The sequence below is a fragment of the Coenobita brevimanus genome, chromosome 110 (genome assembly GCF_032717465.1).
Source record: "Coenobita brevimanus isolate Jiangsu-jjx chromosome 110, ASM3271746v2, whole genome shotgun sequence".
In the NCBI taxonomy this organism is placed as follows: domain Eukaryota; kingdom Metazoa; phylum Arthropoda; class Malacostraca; order Decapoda; family Coenobitidae; genus Coenobita; species Coenobita brevimanus.
Window position 1 is genome coordinate 38,017,346 of NC_137063.1, and position 19,476 is coordinate 38,036,821.

Consider the following 19,476-nt stretch of genomic DNA (forward strand, 5'->3'; position numbering starts at 1 on the left):
AAACTGTAATACCTTCATTAAACCAATGAAAATGTATATTTTCTGCTAAAAGAATATTAAATGCTGCTAGAATTGAGAAATGTATTTCCTAGGACAGATTTTGATGGTTAGGAATGGAAATTATGAGGACATTCACATACACAAACTTGAAAGTCAAAAATATTGACTCTCTAGTTACCAGAAATATGAGAGAAAAAGAGGCTTGAAACTAACAGAATCAGTGCTGCTGTTGTTGTGTTACCCATCTGTCTGATCAAGCAGACCCATTAACTACTGGCAAGAAACCACTCTTGCAGGGCTATCCCATGCAGTGAACTAATGTTCCCATACAGCTGACAGCATCTCGCCACAGCGAGGCATGGGGATTAGTGTGGAGGTTTGGTTCCTGGGTGGATGTTGCATTTGCATCCCTCCATCCGGTTAACAGAGGCACCATGGTAGGCTCCATGACCCCCTTTTATTTGGCTACATGGTTGCCACCCAGTGCTGAAAATGGCTTTCTGAGATACAGGAAATCATTTGGCTTGTCACTCAAATGTAGAGACACCTAAAGTGGAAAGAGGAAAAATATATAGTGACAGGAAGGATGGCAGAAATAGGAAGAGCGGACAGACTCAGAAAATGAATGACAGACATTAAAGAAGTAGGCAGCACTACAGTGTGTGGATGATGGAAGCCCTAACCTACCACCAACAGAACAGGTGTAAACATCACAAATAAAGATTGCTTGGGAAGATCAATATTCAGAATATAGGCAAAAAAGTGAGTGAATACTTAGGAACTTAAACCAATTACTTCCTTTATGCTATGTTAATTGACCATTGTAGCTTCTCATTACTGCAATAGTTTTGCAGATCAAATAACCATGATCAAAGAGGTTTTTACTGATTTATCTTTATACACAGGGGAAAAAAAAAAAAAAAAGTCCCCAAGCAAAATTTTTAACTCACTGATCACCTGAAGCTAAAACAGTTTCACAGTTAAAAGGTAATATTTAGCACATACTGATGGATTATTTTACCTGGAGCATATACAAAGATATATGAGATGGAAATCTGTATCACTTTTATTCCCTCAACTATATGGTACAGGTATACAATTACAAATATCATGCTGAAAATTTAAAATTGTACTATTGTCATAAGTTAGCAGCCATTATACTATACTATAAACAAAAAAGGAAATATAATTACACACAAAACAAGGAATTAGTTGTCTGTCCTGATCAACTAATCCCTTTACTAAGATGTCCACCTTTCTACTTTATTCTGGTTACTCCACAGCAATTTTTATTTTTAAAAATTTGGTAGGACATTTCACATACATGGAGAAAGTGAAAAATCTACTTTATCCCCTGCACTTTGTGAGGTTTTCCCAAAGCCAAATAAAATAAATGAAAATCGTTAAATAAAATAAAGACATCATTATACTGAAAGGAATACAGATTCTGTGTGTATTGCCTAGTCAAAGGGAATAGTTTGCCCAATATTTCACCTCCTCTACTTCTCACTTTCCTCTACAGGCTAATGCTTCAAAAGATAAGAAAGGCATGGTCAATACCTCTGCCCACAAATGATGCTCTTTGATATGATATCAGGGAGGAAAGGGATGACAATGCTTTAAGTGGGAGGTACTATGTAGTGGAATAATAGGCATGCTTTTGTCCCTCACTGTAAATGGCAACTAAATGACGAAGGAGTGAGGTTAGAGTTTCCTTCTTTGTACTGACGTATGAATGTGACAACCCCATCACCCAAACCTTGTGTTGAAGGTAACCTTGTACCTCTTACAAAACAAGACCAGGGGAGACTGTACAGTTGTCGACATAAATAATGAACTGCTCCATTACAATTTATAAAACAGTGAGCACAGACTTTCAAAACCCAATGATGCAATCTTCAGAGCCCAGCATATTATTCAAATATTATGTAAGTTCATTATTTCTCAACTAAAAAGCAAAAGAATACCATCCACAACTGTACACAGAACCAACTTTTCTTATGACTGGAGATCAAGGCCCATATTCTTGTCAGCTTAGGAAGCTCCCTAGCACCTCTTCCTTACCAGTTTATTTTTGTGTATGGCACATTGGCTTGGAGAGTGTATATGAGTGAAGGGACTATCACACTAGCCCCTGGAATCAGGTCTGCCTGGGAAAAGAGACTAATTTCACCAAAGATCATGTCTCAAACACGTGTTTGGCTGAGGTAAAGCTCAGCAGGCTCAGGCCAGAACTGTTGGGATGCCTTCCTGAGAAACTACCGGGGAAACCAGGGACACTGTTTACATAAAAAAGCGACAGGAAAGAGCTCATACTCAAGATTAGTAAACATCTCAATTAATACCTCCATTATGAGTGTATTTATTCTTTATGCTGGCTACTGTCAAACAGTTATATTCAGCTTAACCCGCTTGCTTACATGTTTCACGAGTTTTCATACCCAGACAGCTTGTACAGAGGTGAGGGCTTGCCACCCCTCCCAGTACACAATCCCCTTCCCCCCAAAAAAACGTTCTTGGTTAATTCCTCCCAGCCCTCTATCTAGTGCCAAAGGGAGTTAAGAACCTCTTGGATTTAAGAGGTTAAACATACTCAAAATGACAAATGGTGAACATAAGAAATTCATTATCATGTCACACAATTTAAAAATATACCTAAAAATCATCATTAACATCTAAACACCACAGTAAATTTTGCTTTAGAAAACAACTGCAAAAGTGCTTCCTTTCAACAAACCTATGTGTTCATTCTTTGTGAATATTCTTATGTTTTCTAGCTACCTGCCTACTCAGCTCAGCATCTGCATCCTGAGCCCAATACAAAAATATCAATCACTTTGATGTGAGTATTTTTACTGCACAAAACGGAAAACAGGCACATACCACAGCCCCATACACTAAGATAATTGTTAATAAATTTTATACACAAGCAAAAAACTGTCAGTATCACTGTTGATTACTGCAAGAATTTCCATAATTTCCAAAGAGTTTACATCCAACTGCCTATTCAGTATGGGTCAAGAAAACTGTATGAATAACTATGCAGAATGGGAGTATCGAAAGGAAGAGGTATGAATGACAGTCACTTTTTAAAATGTACAAAGCTGATTGCCTATTCAGTACGTCATGAAAGAAATGTGAATATGTGTGAGGTATAGGAGAGAGTGAAAAGGGAGCCACAATCAGCAAGTCATGAAGGCAATATGGACTGGTATGTGGAGAGGGAGGATAAAGGGAAGAGGGAGCTCCATACTTCATCGATTTTGCCCCATATCTCCAGGTTTGAAGTGGTTGGCTAGTGTGATGGTCCAGTCATCTTCCACACCCTTTGTGAACTCTCGAATGAATCTGAAAATGATAGTACAATACTTAAAAAAAAAATCTACATATTGCCAGATGCCTTAATCACATAAGGGGTGGCCAAAAAATAAACAACAATAATAATAACTAAAGCAATGTGAACCAAGGCCACAACACCCCACCTGCGCCCCAAATTTGAGACCCCCAACTCCCACCCATACCCCTGGAGGATTTCCACTGCCACCCATACCCCTGGTGGATTTCCACTCCCACCCTTACCCCTGGTGGATTTCCACTGCCACCCTTATCCCTCGTGGATTTCCACTCCCACCCTTACCCCTGGTGGATTTCCACTCCCACCCTTACCCCTGGTGGATTTCCACTCCCACCCTTACCCATGGTGGATTTCCACTCCCAACCTTGCCCCTGGTGGATTTCCGCTCCCACCCTTAACCTTGGTGGATTTTCACCAAAACTGAACCATTTCCTCAGTTCCACATACCCATCACCTGTGCAAAGTCTGAAGATACTGGTATGTGACACTAAAGTACTATGTATTGAAGAAAAAGACCTATGCACCCAGAAGGAAAATATGGAAATTAAAAAATCAAACAGCAAGACATGCCTTCTACAGTGATATGAGTAGAATGGTGGCTAAACAGAAAGCAGTAGACAGAACTGGTAATGAGCAGTAGAGAGCTCTCATGAACAATCTCTTGAGAGTCACTGATTTCATGTGTGTGGATGGACAAGGGACCTACCACAACATAAGTTATCATGATGCTGGGATGAGGTGTAGATGCAACAGTTAAAGAGAAGAGAGGACTTTTCAAGGAACGGAAAAGAGGTGGTAAAGGAAAAGAATACTTGGCTGCCAGACATAGGGTAAAATAGGAGGAATACATGGCCAAATCTGAGCCTGAGACTTTTACTGGATAGACTTAATAGTGTCTAAAGGAACAATGTGGTGTTTAAGGTGGCAAAACAGATGAAGAGAGAAAACAGGGATATCACAGGTGAGCACTGAGTGAAGAATGATGAAGGAAGGGTGGTGGTGGTTAGTGAGAATATTAAGGACGCCTGGAGAAAGCATTATACTGTAATTGGTTGATGAATGATGAGCTTGACTGGAACATGGAAGGTTTGGAGTAGATGTATACAGTGTTTGGCCCTTGGCCTTTGATTGATGTTGATACCATGAGCAGGGCAATCAGCAGGAAGCAGTTGGGGAAGGCAGTGAGTGTGTCTGGATTGATTGTCAAGATGCTGACAGCCTTAGGAGGTACATGAGTGGGTTTCATTACTGATTTGATAAATCTGATCATAAATGAGTGCATTGTTCCACATGGTTGGATGAAGAATGTGACCATTAATGTATATAAGGGGAAGGCTGTTGTCCTGAAAAGAGAAAATTTTTGTGGTATAAAACTTTTGGATAAATTACTGAAGGTAAAGGAGAGAGTACCGGATGGTACAACAAGGAAGGATATGAGATGAAGCCTGGGCTTATTTATGCCAGGCAAAGGGACAACTGATCCAATATTCACTGTCCAACAGCTTCAGGAAAATACACAGGGAAAAAAAAGAGAGAGAGCTATACTTTGTTTTTGCTGATCTGGAGATGATCTTTGACAGAGCTCCTAGAATGGTTATGAAATGGGGAATGAGAAAGCTGGGATCAAAGTGTGGCTCGTTATAGCAGTTATGGCAATATACGAGGGTGCTTGCATCCAGGTGAGGGTAAACGCAGGTTTGAAAGATGAGTTTTCTGTGAATGCTGGCATGCATCAGACATCAGTTTTAAGATCCTTATTGTTTATCATGGTGCTTGAAACTCTCTCACATGACTTCAGAACTGGACTTCCACAGGAGGTGTTCTAAGCTGAAGACTTGGTGTTCATCACAAAGAATAAAAGGGAGGCAGAGCAAAGTTTCAGGAAGTGGAGAGATGGAATGGGGTACAATGATCAGAGAGTATGTGCAAATAAAACAAAAGTGATGATATCTAGGGATGGTGGTGGCATCGTCAAAGCAGAGGGAATATGGCCCAGTACAGTTTACCACAAGGGAGTGGGAGGTACAGTAACTCCATCTTGTTCAGTGTTTGTGATTAGTGGGTACATTATGAGATGCAGTGGTATCAGGGGCAAGCTGCAAAATAATGCAGATTTCATGCATGCAGTGTGTAAGGGACAGCATGCTGAGACTGAGAGGCAGGAAAGGATTGATCCTGCTGGAGTCACTTGAATGTATGGAGTTCTTGTTATCTGGGGGACATGTTATATGCTGGAGGTTGGGATGGAGCTAGTTCTGTGGCTAAATGAGGAGTGGTTGAAAGAAGTTTAGGGAGTTGTTGCCTCACCTGACATTGAAAGGACTCTCCCTCCATGCTAAGGGGTCTTTGAATGCAGTATGTTAGGAGTGTAATGCTGGTAGTAGTGAGACCTAGGCAGAAGAAGAAGAGGATATTCATTGGCTAAAATGCAGAGATGATAATGATTAAATGGATGTGCAGTGCATCCTCGAATGACAGGCCTGGAGGGGTTAGGATTGAGAAAGAGGAACTGAAAGGTAGACTGGGACTTGAATGTATCAGTGCTGAGAATATATCAGTGCAATAAGAAGGGGTAGACTGAAACAACTTGGGCAAGTAGAGAGGATGGAGGATGATAACTTGGTGCAGAGGGTGAAAGGTGTGAATGCTGAGGGTAGGGTTGTGAGAGGCAGGTAGATAAAAAAAAATAAAATAAAAAAAAAAAATAAAAAAAAATGGGACAAGGTCACAGAGTGTGATCTCAGGCATAAGGGACTGAACAGGGAAAATTCTAGAGATCGAGCAGCACCAAGAACCACCCATGAGCGACCACAGCTGATGCATGCAAGCATATTGGAACCTTTATAAACCAATAAACCAATTAAAAAAAAGTTCTTCAAAGGGTACTACCTAAATTACTAATTTAGACTACTGACTTCAAAGACATTCAAAAGTCTGACAATAATTTCAAAGAACCATAAAAAAAAAAAAAAAAAAAAAAAAGACATTCTAAACCTGCAAATTTTAAAAGATGGAGAACCTGTAACAGCATCCACATACAGTAACAATAAAGAACATCAGTCAAGAATAAATTATTTCATGTCACGATCTATTCACAGCAAGCTATAAATAATATGAGTAGAGTATACAAAGAGATTTTACATTATATAAACAACCTGAACTACACACAAATTAAAGGGTAATATACAAACTGTGAAGCCACTGTGGTACAGTGGTAGTGTGTGCGTTTTCGTGCATGGGAGAACGAGCGTTCACACCCTGCCAGGGCAATAAATTTGGGAGTGTTCTTCCAGCCACATACTGCATTGGCGGATATAAGGGGATGAGGGGTGCTGTGGTTGAACCAGTGTCACATACTATAAAGTATGGTTGCACCCAGTCAGCTTGTGTGAGTCAATTACACTTGGTTCACAGACTACAAACACATCCAGAGCCACTCCAACATTACAGTCACACTTACAAGCACTTCTCACCCTACATACAATCTCTACCAGACAGCCTAAGCCACATGGTAGAAATACATAGGCTGTATCGTCCTCACTTCGGTTGGGATAGGCTGGTCCTGCAGTGGACACTCAAACAGCTGATGATGATGATGATGATGATGATGATATTGAAACAAACTGTAACTGTATATCATTCATTGGTATGTGAAGGTATCCATCATCCACTCACATGACTGTGTTACTTTCTGGTGATTACACTGAGTGATGCACTAAATAATTCCCTGCACTCTACAAAATCATTAACTGTGTTGGGTGGTAACTACACAACCAATAAATGGATGCCAGGTGGTCCACTAGTTTAAGTCAATCCAAATGACAGTGGTATAAAAAGGTTAAAATCCTAAAGATGATTCGATCTGACTCTCATATGATTCCGCTTTGGGGAAAGTGTTTGGTCTCCTCACACGAAAAGCATGACTCCAGTCCCCTGCACTACTGATGGAGCAACATATTATTGACTGATGAACGGATGGAGAGAGAAACAAATCTTTTATAAAACTGTAATTCTCCTACAAGGAAGCAATTGTTACCTATAATAAGCCAATGAATGAGTTTGATGGGATCTTAACAAGAATGATTCCAAGTGTGAATGCATATGCATGTACAACACAGCAAAAGCTAAACAGTTCATAATACCACATCTTGAAACACAATCTTAATATACATTATATTGTGATAAAAAAATGTCCCTAACCTGTAGTTTGCAATGGAGATACGATCATGGTTTTCATACACTGTCTTGAAGGCACCACTCCCAGTGCCCTCAGCCTTACTCTTGAGGTAGTCCTGGAACCCTCGAAAAATGTGATAGCACATAGTTATCTCCACAAAGATACGTTCATTCTTGCTACCTGCAAAAACATTAAATTTGTGATCCAATTTCATGTACATTACTGTACTTGCAGAAGTGAAGCAGAATATCGCAAATGGCATGCTACAAAATACAGTATAAGCTATCTGTGCATTAGGATACACACATCCTGAGAGGAACTACCACTAAATTTATGTGTGCCTACAAGCTTAGCAGTAAGCCACATAATTATCAATCTTATGCAAGGAACTCAGCTACAAGCACATTACATTGAAGTTACAGCTGACATAAACAGTTTTATCGAGTGGTAGATGGGGGCACTCAGCATCCACTCACTCAATGTAGCGCTGCTCTCGGGTGTCTGTCCTTTCCTTTACTACTTCTTTCTTTCCTTCCTCTTCTGTCGTTCTTTACTTCATTCTTTCCTCGTCCTTCTGCCTACAGGTGACTTTACACTGCCTCTTCTACAGTATCTACATTTCCTTCATTCTTTCCTCTTCCTTCTGTCTGTGGGTGACTCTACACTAAGTGACATGCCAAATGGTTTCCTGTACACCAGGAAACCATTTACTACACTGGGTGGTAACCATATAACCAAATTATGGCTCCGGGTGGTTTAGTGGGTAATTACGGCACTCCAATCGGATTGAGCCGGTGAAGGTTTATATCCAAGGGATGGTTGGGGTGTATTGCTCATGTAATGCCACTCAGGGATGAGTGAGGCTGGTCACTCTGATCTTAAAAGTCAGGACCAACTTGCCTAGCCCCAGGCTCCTACACTCCTCTTGGGGCAATGTAGGACTGGATGATGGATGGATGGATGGATGGATGGATGGGTCTTAAACATACTTTAATTTTTTTTGTACATACACTACTTTAATTCCAACAGCCACAAATGATCACAAGCTTAGTGATAAAAGGTACATACACCCCTCCCTAGTAATACCAAAGCAGTGCCATTTAATGAAGGTATTATCCTATTCACTTACTTAGAAAAATATATCAGCCCTCCAAAACCATAAACAGAGATTTCATTACACAGAATCTAAAGTGGGCTACTGTATTCTATGCAAAACATTTACTGGTGTTATCCTTTGGAAATCTCAGATATTCCTCAACAATCCCATTTCCATTGTTCTTCACATTCATGCCACAGCAATCTCATTGCCATACATTACAATAGGTATATGATGGTAGGTAGTGATGACCATCATCCACTCACTTCATGTACGGCAGTGGCCTACTTCTTCCTTATGTGATTCTACAATGAGGGGCAAGCTGACCAGCGCCATTTACAATGTTGGGTGATAACCACATGACCATATAATGGGGTGATGTGGAGTCTACTATGGTGTGCCTCATAAATGATTGGAGACACAAATGCAGTGTCCATCCAGGAACCAAACTTCTACACTCTTCCCCACACCTCACTGCAGCCAGGTGCTGTCCGCAACAAGGGAACATCAGTTCACTGCCCAGGACAGCTTTGCAGGGGTGATTGTTTGCCTGCAGTTGATGGGACTGCTCATCCAAAGAGACTGGGGTTGCTCTACTACTACTACTATGGGCACATACAAACCTCCCTGCAGTCTTCATGTAGTCTCCATGCTTAGCCCTCTCTTCATATCAAAATCTTCATAGAGACAGCCACCACAGGGCTAATCTAATCTCCACTTCCTGTTCCTTTACACCTTTACCTCTACTACTACTATTGTGGGCACAAACAAACCTTCCTGCAGTCCTCCTCTAGCCTCCATGCTTAGTCCTCTCTTCATATCACAATCTTCATGGAGATGGCCACCAGGGAGCCAATATAATCTTCACTTTCTGTTCCTTTACACCTTTAGTTCTCATTTCTTTTAACACATCATGATGCTGTGTGCCTTATCACAAAAATGAGGAATTCTTCTCACTACACATTTACTAAGTAATATAAGTAGTACTGTACTTACAGGTACTAAAAGTATCTTATAAATAAACTCCTTTATCAGAAATTTATGTCAGTCTTCCCTTGGCACAAAATCTGTATCACTCACCTTCATTTGTAAATATAATACCAATCTGGTAAGGGAAGGATAGGAAGATGTCATCCTCCTGAACAGCCAAATCCAACCTTTGCTTCAAACTGAAGCGGCTGAAATTTTTCCGAACCTCCTCAAGGGTGGGTTTAGTGAACAAGCCCTCCAGTGCATCAAAATTTCCTTTTGACAGCTCTTGCGAAACATGAACCAATGCCTATGGGACAGAAACACATTTATATATGCCTCTTTATATAACATGAAATCAATCAATAATAACAGAACAGGTTTACATATGCCTCTTTATACACTGCAACATGAAAACAACTAATAATAGCAGAGAGTCCTACTCAGTCACTGTCATCAACAAGGCCAAAAATGAGGTTTTCCACATGCACACCTATAAAAACCAGGCACTGCAATACAAAATATAGTAAAGCTTCTCATAAAATGTATGATAAATTGATTCTATATGCCAAGTTTCAACAATTGCATAGGTCAGTTTTTTTGTTTTTTTTCTTCTTTCTTTCTTTCGTTTTTTTTTTTACCTAATGGCATTTTTCCAAGCTGCATGATCCCCTGAAGCATTCTAGTCAAGCCCCCTAACTCTGAGGCACCTTCTCTGGACCTTATCCCAGCTTTGGTCTCCAAGCAGGAACTGTCAATTCCATGTTCAGGTGTCTGCAGTGATTCATCCAGTTACTCTCACATGCCTAAGCCATCTCAGTCACTTGTCCACATCACTTTACTATCACTCTCCATAGGCAAGTATTCTCTAAAATCAACACAGAGTTCAATCCCTTTGTGACAATAGAGATCTACCATACCACTCAGTATCATGACATCTTCTTAATGTATATTCCTCCTAACAGTGCTGTAGCTATTTTCAATTTTGGCCCCAATCATGTTAATAGTGCCATAGTTCATCAGACTCAAATTAATACATTACCATCATCCAATCCTACATTGCCCCATGAGGAGCGTAGGAGCCCGGGGCTAGGCAGTTGGTCCTGACATTTAAGGTGAGAGTGACCAGCCTCACTCATCCCTGAGTGGCATTAATAAAAACTTGGGTATAATAAATGTAAAAGCAGCCTGTGTAAATCACTAACCTGAATTGCTCCAGTTCTAAAGGAAGAAAGAGAAAACTCCTGATCAAGATAACGATAAATCAGGAGATTGGAAAGTATCCAGTTGCGGATAGTGTGCCACAAGCTTGGCCAAATCACCCACGGGAAGTCCATTAACTGTGGAGTAGGCTTCTGTGGTTGAGGTTGATCCTGGTTCTGCTCGACATTCCTAGTGGATCTCCCAGACCTTGCAGTAAATGAATATGTGACAGGATAAATCTTGATGCTACAGAAGTGCAGTGAGTTAACTAAATTGAAGTTTTCATAAAATCATATGAAAAAGATGATAGCATGTTTAATCAGAGAACAATAAACTGTATGAACTGATTTACATAATACTGTACAGTATACATACATACAGTACATACATATACAGATAGACAGATAGATATACCGGTATAGTACAGTATAGGCCACCTATACAGTGTGTAGTCAATCCTCGTAAATCGTGTTATCACAGATTCATAAATCATGGCTAAGTGGCTGTCAGACTGCCAGCACCCTTAACTCACTGTTAAGTCATGAAAATCGCGGACTTAGGCACCCAAGTAGGCCTTTTCCGAGGAGAATCGTAAACCGAGCCATTCAAATTGAAAATCGCGACCCAAAAACCAATCACCACACATCCCTGGTGGCAAAGGTGCATACTAATGCCGCCATGTTGTTGTTGTTCTTGTCCCGCCAGTCCGCACACTACAGACCGTCGCCGTGGAGTACGAGAGTTACCTGCTATTTTTGTGCAACTTCCCCCCACCTCCTATCTGCCATGGCCCCTCCTGACCCCCCAATGAAGCGCTCTAAGCAGTATGGCGTCAAGAAGCTGCCGCAGTTGTCGTACAGTCAATGTTTGGAGCTCATTTGTCGTGTTGCGGGGAGAAGTTTTCAAAGCTGATGAAAGAGTCCGGGAAGAACAAGTGCTGAGAGGTTCTAAGTTCTTCCCAACACCACCCCACTCCATTCACTTAAGTAATTTCGTCATAGGATTAAGGTGAGATCCCTTAATACATGCACTGAATATTCCTAAATTTGTATGATTGTGTTTGATGGTGCCTAGATAGGTGTAGGTAGGGTGCTGCAGGGGCAAGTTGGCCAAAGTCCAGACCCAAATTAATTTTTCACATAAAAGTTATTATTCATAAATCACAGAATTCATAAATCATGGCAGTGGTCCAGACCCAAACTGCCGCAATTTACGAGGATTGAGTGTAATTATAATGTGAAAATCAGAGTGTGCTAAGCTCCAGCTAGCGGTCATGGGGGGTACAGAAACGTGATTTTAGTACACCTCCTTCTAAAATCACTACCCGTCCACTGAAAGTTCATGTAGTCTGCAACGCCACCTCATGGAAGACCTGAAGGTAACGTAAGTGCTTTCCAATAATACCTCATTTTTTTACTCTAGCATTACTCATTATGTTTTTAAAAAGGTTTAAAAGTCTGTTTACATCTGGTCGACTATGCCCGTCCTTAGTGTGTGACAACACGCGAACACCCGTCTTTAGAGGGTTAAAAAGTGGCTTGTTTACAATCCTTAATGGCGCCAAAGACAGACAGATGTCATCTTGTGGTGTGTGAAGAAACAGACAGACACCATCTTACAACTTCATATTTGAAAAAAGTTACTCTTGCAGTGCTTATTTATCAAAACCTAACCTAAACTCTTGTAACATAACCCAACCTTATTTATCCTAGCCCAGCCTAACCTAACCTATTTTAGGTATTTATTTCCTTTATTGCCGTTTCTTTAGTACCAGTAGGCAATCTTACCATACCCAGTGGATTTGTGCTATCATATACTGTAATGTGGGCCTATGCCTGTATGATTTCTATTGGGATGCAAATATTACCAAATATTAATGAATAACATACTGAAAGGTGGACTTCATTTCCCAACTTCCCAACTGGATGCTGGATTAGGGTACGTTAGGCTGGGTTGGGTTGGGTTGGGTTGGGTTGGGTTGGGTTGGGTTAGGTTAAGTTAGGGTAGAATAAATTATTAGGTACAGTTAAGCTAGGTTTGGTTAGGTTTAGTTAAACACTTAGATTAGGCCAGTCCCTTCCACCATTATTAATAATTCCGTTATGCCAGGTAGGGGGACCACTGATGCCATGTTCATTGTTCGACAGCTTCAGGAAAAATATATTGGTAGGAGAAGGGATCTTTATTTTGTTTTTGTTGATTTAGAAAAGGCCTTTGACAGAGTCCCTAGAGAGGTGGTGAAGTGGGCAATGAGAAAGCTTGGCTTGGAGGAGTGGCTGGTTAGGGTGGTTGTGGCCATGTATGTGGGTGCTCACACCCAGGTGAGAGTGAATGGAGATTTGAGTGATGAGTTTTCCGTGAATGTTGGTGTGCATCAGGGGTCAGTCTTGAGTCCCATGTTGTTTATCATGGTGCTTGAAGCCCTTTCACGTGACTTTAGAAACGGACTCCAGTGGGAGTTGTTGTATGCTGATGATTTGGTGTTGATTGCAGAGAATGAAAGGGAGGCGGAGGAAAGGTTTGGGAAGTGGAGAGATGGTATGGGGCAGAAGGGTTTAAGGGTAAATGCAGATAAAACAAAAGTGATGATATCTAGGGTTGGTGGCGGTACTGTCAAAGACGAGGGAGAGTGGCCATGTGCAGTTTTATTTTTTATTTTTTATTTTTTTTATGTGTCCGACTCTGGGCATAGGCTTCACAGCCTGCTATCAAGGCCCAGCAGTCCTCCTACATAGTTTGCCACAAGGGCGTGGGAAGTAATTCCATCTTGTGCGGTGTGTGAGATAAGTGGGTGCATAAGAGATGTAGTGGTGTCAGAGGTAGACTGCGAGATAATGCTGATTTTATGTGTACGGCGTGCCGGGGTGAGCAGGTGGAGATCGTCAGACGTGAAAGGATTGAACTTGCTGGTGAGTCTCTTGAGTGTGTGGAAGAGTTTTGTTATTTGGGAGACATGTTGTGTGCTGGAGGTGGGGCTGGAGCTAGCTCTGTGGCTAGGGTGAGAGGTAGTTGGGGGAAGTTCAGGGAGCTCTTGCCTCTCCTGACATTCAGAGGGCTCTCCCTACGTGCTAAGGGGTCTTTGTATGCAGCATGTGTTAGGAGTGTAATGCTGTGTGGCGGTGAGACCTGGGCAGTGAAGGAGGAAGACATTCGCCAGCTCAGACGTACAGAAATGACAATGATTAGGTGGATGTGCAGTGCGTCCCTGCGTCCGAGGCCTGGAGGGGCTGGGTTTACAATGGAAGAGTTGAGAGGTAGGATGGGACTGGAGTGTATTGGTGTTGTGATGAGAGGTAGATTGAGGTGATTTGGACATGTGGAGAGGATGGGGGATGATAATTGGGTGAGGAAGGTGAGAAGTGTTAATATTGGGGGTGGGGTTATGAGGGGTAGACCGAGAAAGACATTGGACGAGGTCATTAAGTGTGACCTTAGGGTTGGGGGACTGAACAGGGAGGCTGCAATGGATCGTGCAGCGTGGAGAGCCGCCATTAGGTGACCAAGGCCAACACATGCAAGCATGTTGGAGCCTTTAAAAACGAAACGAAACGAAAACGAAACAAAACGATCAGATTACTGTCATAGTCGTATTATGGTTATTATTCATTTGCACAACAAATGAGGCCTCAAAACACTCAAATGAACTAAAAAACTATCAAATGGAAGAAAAAAAAAACACCAAAAATAGGAAATGGCAATAAAGGAAATATTCACCCTATTTTTTGTTAATCTAACCATAATTATCATAACCTAACCTTACCTATCCTTTATGTAATTATATTTTCCTTGTTTATTCATGGATCCTCTTCACACTTGAAAACACACTTTTGTACACCTTTACACAGTCACTGAATCAACTCAAAGTACTGGTTTTTTTCTCTTTTTTTTTTCCTTAAGAGGAGGTGCTCTGCTTGAGGATTACCAAAGTGGGAAACAGTGCAAGTTTATTAACACTTGCAAAAAAATATTAATAAAAGCCCAAAAATGTTCTGTTAAAGCATGCACAGCCTATGACTAGATAATGATACATCTAAGAGCTGCACTTATCTCGACTCTGAAAAAGGAAGTCCACCGCTTCTACTTTCACCAGTGTTATCATTATGATCACGTATGTTTTCGTGGGATCACAAGTCATCCTAAATATTATCTCCTTACCTATAAAACCTCTTCTGATGACCACAGAACCCAGCATCAAGGTCTGCTAACTGAACTTTTGGGAAATGCAATGGAGATAAACATGTTGAAGGCAGGTATATTTTCTGCCCTACCGGTAATACAGTCTGTGCAACAGCGGCTGACTCCGGCTTCTGAAGTTTCTGTATAGCAGTAATTGTTCTGAACCATTTTAACCTTCCTATGCTCAAATTTCCCCAGGAAAGTGTTCTTCTCAGCTGCAATGTTGACATTATCCACAAGGTTCCTGGACAATTCCCCATCAAGACAATTCGTCATCAGACAATTCGGAAAATTTTTACAATTCGCCGTCAAAACTTGGAAATGAACAATAGAGACTGAGGGAAAAAAAAAAAAAAAAGCCATCTTGTTTAAAGACAAGTACTCCTGGATGGGAGTAGTCGCTAACAACAAGACAATTTGCACCCTGGACCGTTCCCGTCATTCTGTAAATTTATTAAACATAGTAATTTTTTACGAAACGGGAGCGCCGATTCCACCTATATTATAATAAACTCATTATCTCAAGGTATTCTGGTACAAATGCAACACAGATAGTTAACAGCAGAGCTGTGACTGCATGAAGTGATCAGGAAAAGAAAAAAATTACTTATTTTTTGGTCCTGGTAAAAACCTAATTAATTAACACTATAACAATTGATTTTCATGGAGAACTATCAAGGTCTATGTTCTTTGGATAACATAAGTCGCACATTTTGTCATCAACTGTTTCTGCGCCTAGTTAATAACTAATTTGTTTTGGCACCTGGTGGTTTAGTTATATCATATTTTTAAAGTAAGTAAAATGCCCGCCGCCGGACCTCCCACCTCGCCACCCCCCACCCCACCACCGGGCCGCTGCCACTCCACCACCCTAGGAGGATACAACGGTGGGGTTAGTGACCCCGGTCAAGAGGGTCACCGGGACACTACTGTCCTGAGCCCCTGTTCCCCGCAACTGCCCCAACACCAGGTGACCAGGGAAAGTCAACTACCTTACGGGCGGGACAACCATCGTCAGAATTGAGGCGGGACTGAACTAGATTCAGTCCCAGGTAACACCGTATTGACGGCTATTGTTACACCCTCTAGGGCAAGAGGCCCAAGGGCAGGAGGCCCAAGGCTACGGCCTAAAAGAGTGTACCAGGGTAGAGAGACCCAGGGCTACGGCCTTAGTACACCCCGGAGAGAGAGTTGCCCCAGTGCATCCCTCTCCTGCAGTTCTCTCCTACGGAAGCAACACCGCGCCGACGGTCCCTATACGTGGCGGGGAAGGAGCGGCCCTGTACGCCCTTCAGTTGCTTCTCGTCGGGAAGATCAGCTCCCGGCTACGGCCAAAGTACGTGCCAGGGTAAAGAGCCCCTGCTATCGTACGTGCAGCTTTTCCCTACTACGGGAGCAACACCGCGCCGACGGTCCCTATACGTGGCGGGGAAGGAGCGGCCCTGTACGCCCTTCAGTTGCTCCTTGTAAGGCGGGTAGGCGTCCGGCTCCGGCCGAGGCACGTACCAGGGTAGAGAAGCCCCTGAAGATAGCCTCAGTACGTACCGGAGAGAGTGTGGCCTCTGTGCCCCCTACTCCTGCTTTTCCCATACTACGGGAGCAACACCGCGCCGACGGTCCCTATACGTGGCGGGGAAGGAGCGGCACCGTACACCCTTCAATTGCTCTTCGTACGACGAGTAGGCTCACGGCCACAGCCAAAGTACGTACCAGGGTAAGGCGACCCAAGGCTCCGGCCTCAGGACGTACCGGAGAGGACACGGGCTACGTGAGTCCTTCTCCAGCCTCTTCCCCCCAGGCAGGAGGGCCTCCCTGCACCCCACCGACGAGGCTCCGACTCGAGGGCCACCTCTCAGGTCGAGGCCCCCAGACAGAAGGGCCTCCCGGCATCTCACCGACGAGTGTGACCCGGGCAGTGACTCCCCTGCTGGTAATACCTTGACCTCTGCAGGCCGGGTACCCCTAGGGTTCTCCCCTCACGCCCCTGTTACGGAGTGAACATTACCCAGGAGATACAGGTAAATAATGACGCCCCTTGTGCCGAGAACAAACCAGGGGAAATAACAGTGAACAGTGACCGAGTGAAGACCAGTGTAGAACCAGTGACAGTTACTATTAGTACAAAAGAACTCAGTGCCCGGCAGGACAGAGAATGAACATTAATGTAATTATATGAGTCCCCCCAATAAAAGAACTTTCTGTGAATGAATAGAGACTAGGGAGCGCGGGTAGATTAAAAGCCTGTGTGTGAGAGAATGGGAGTATGGATGGGGTATATGTGCAGGAGTAGGTGAGAATGAGAGGGCAAAGGAAGGAGTATGTATAGTTGTGAGTAAAAGATGGAAGAAGAGCATAAGACAGTATGGATCAGTTGGGTCAAGGATTGTGTGGGTAAAGTTGAAAGTTGGAATACAAATGTGGGTGATTGTGTGTGTGTGTATGCGCCAACGCAAGATCGTGCTACAAGAGTGAGAGAAGAGTTCTGGACAAATGTGGAAGTGTGCATGGAAAAGTTTGGAAGGAAGGAGAGAGTGTTTTTGATTGGTGATATGAATGGTAAAGTTGGGAATGTGAAGGTGGATGGAATAGTTGGTGAGTGGGGTGTGCCTGCTGTGATAGATGAGAATGGGAGTGCGTTAGTGGACATTTGTGCTGGGAGGGGGTTGGTGATAGCCAATACCCTCTTCAGGCATAAAATGATCCACAGGTATACATGGCAAGTGATGAGAAGGGTGGGTGGTGAACTGAATGAAAGGAAGGCAATGATTGATTATGTGTGTGTGGATGAAAGGATGCGAAGATGTGTAAAGGATGCAAGAGTGTATGGAGGTTGGGGGAGTGGACTTTCTGACCACTACTTGGTGGTGGCCAGAATTAGAATGCAAGTAAGATGGAGGAATAGAAGAAGGGAAAGACGAGAGGAAGGAGTAGTTGCAAGGAGAGTGGAAAGGTTACAAGAGGATGAGAAAAAGGCAGAGTATAAGAGAGAAGTGGAGGAACGATTGGGCAAATATGAATTGGAGCAGATGGGAGACGTGGAAGGTGTGTGTAAGATATTTACAGAAGAAATATGTGCAGCATGTGATGTGGTGTGTGGAAGGAAGAGAAGACGGAGGGGGGTGCAAGGAACAGCGTGGTGGACTGAAGAGGTGAAACAGGCTGTGGCACAAAAGAAGAAAGCATACAATGAATGGATGAGAAATAGGGGCGTGGAAGAAGTTGAGAGGCGGAAGAGAGAGTTATATGTGGAAAGAAAGAGAGAGGTGAAAAGATTAGTAAGAGAGAGTAAGAAGAGAGTGGATGAGGAATTTGGAAGGAATTTGAGTGTAAAGTGGAGGGACTGTAAGAAAATGTTCTGGAGAGAAGTGAAAAGAGTAAGACAGGGTGGAAGTGAAGTTAGCAGGGGAGTGAAAGATAAAAATGGTAGGTTACTAGTGGAGAAGGGAGAAAAAGTGAGCAGATGGAGAGAACACTTTAAGGAATTGTTGAACGTAGAGGATGGAAGTAATGCGAGTATAAGTGGCTGGGGAATGGCTGGGAGAAGGAGGGAGGCGAGAAGACAGGAAGAAATCAGTAGGATAGAAGTTGTGGAAGCAATGAAGAAAGTTAAATCGGGGAAAGCCCCAGGAATTGATGGAGTGTGTGGTGAAATGCTGAAGCATGGGGGAGAGATAGTAGTAGAATGGATGTGGAAGATGTGCAGATTGGCCTGGGAGGAAGGTAGAGTCCCGGAGGATTGGAAGTCAGGTATAATTATTCCCTTGTACAAAGGAAAAGGGGAAAAAGAAGTGTGTGGTAATCATAGGGGCATTTGTCTTCTTAGTATAATAGGAAAAGTGTATGGTAGGATACTTATAGACAGAGTTAGAGAAAGAAGAGAGAAATTAGTTGGAGAAGAACAGGGAGGCTTTAGGAAGGGAAGAGGTTGTGTAGATCAGATATTCATTCTTAGATCTTTAGTGGAAAAGTTTCTAGAGAAGAGAAAGAAGTTGTATGCGGCTTTCATGGATTTGGAGAAAGCATATGACAGGGTGGATAGACAAGGATTGTGGAAAGTGTTAAGAATATATGGAATAGATGGGAAGTTGTTGAATGCTGTGAAGATTATGTACAATGGTGCGAAGGCTGCAGTGCGTGTGGATGGTGAACTAAGTGAATTTTTCTCTTTGAAAGTTGGTTTGAAACAGGGATGTGTCATGTCTCCATGGTTGTTCAATCTGTACATGGATGGGGTAATAAAAGAGGTACAAGGTAGGGTAGTGGATGTTGGAGTGGCCCTGGTGAGAGAGGATAGTGTTTGGAAACTCCCTGTACTGTTGTTTGCAGATGATACTGTGTTGTTGAGTGAAGACGAAGGGGAGCTGCAAGGCTTGGTGGATGAGTTTGAGAGAGTGTGTAAGAAGCGGAACCTAAAGGTGAATGCAGGAAAGAGTAAAGTGATGGTCTTTGAGAGAGGTGAAGTTAGTGAATGTACAGCGAGGTTAGATGGTGAGGAATTGG

At 42.6% G+C, this 19,476-nt stretch overlaps 1 protein-coding gene across 1 annotated transcript; it reads right to left on the reverse strand.

Annotated features, from left to right (window-relative positions):
- Window positions 1–1,061: 1,061 nt before the first annotated feature.
- On the reverse strand, window positions 1,062–15,069 carry LOC145417470 (m-AAA protease-interacting protein 1, mitochondrial). Its single transcript, XM_080286178.1, has 5 exons — window positions 14,956–15,069; window positions 10,803–11,007; window positions 9,709–9,907; window positions 7,556–7,712; window positions 1,062–3,348 (listed from the first exon to the last, which is right to left on the reverse strand). The coding sequence occupies exons 2-5, from the start codon at window positions 10,932–10,934 to the stop codon at window positions 3,255–3,257; spliced, it is 582 nt and encodes a 193-aa protein (XP_080142304.1). The 5' UTR covers window positions 10,935–11,007; window positions 14,956–15,069; the 3' UTR covers window positions 1,062–3,254.
- Window positions 15,070–19,476: the final 4,407 nt, after the last annotated feature.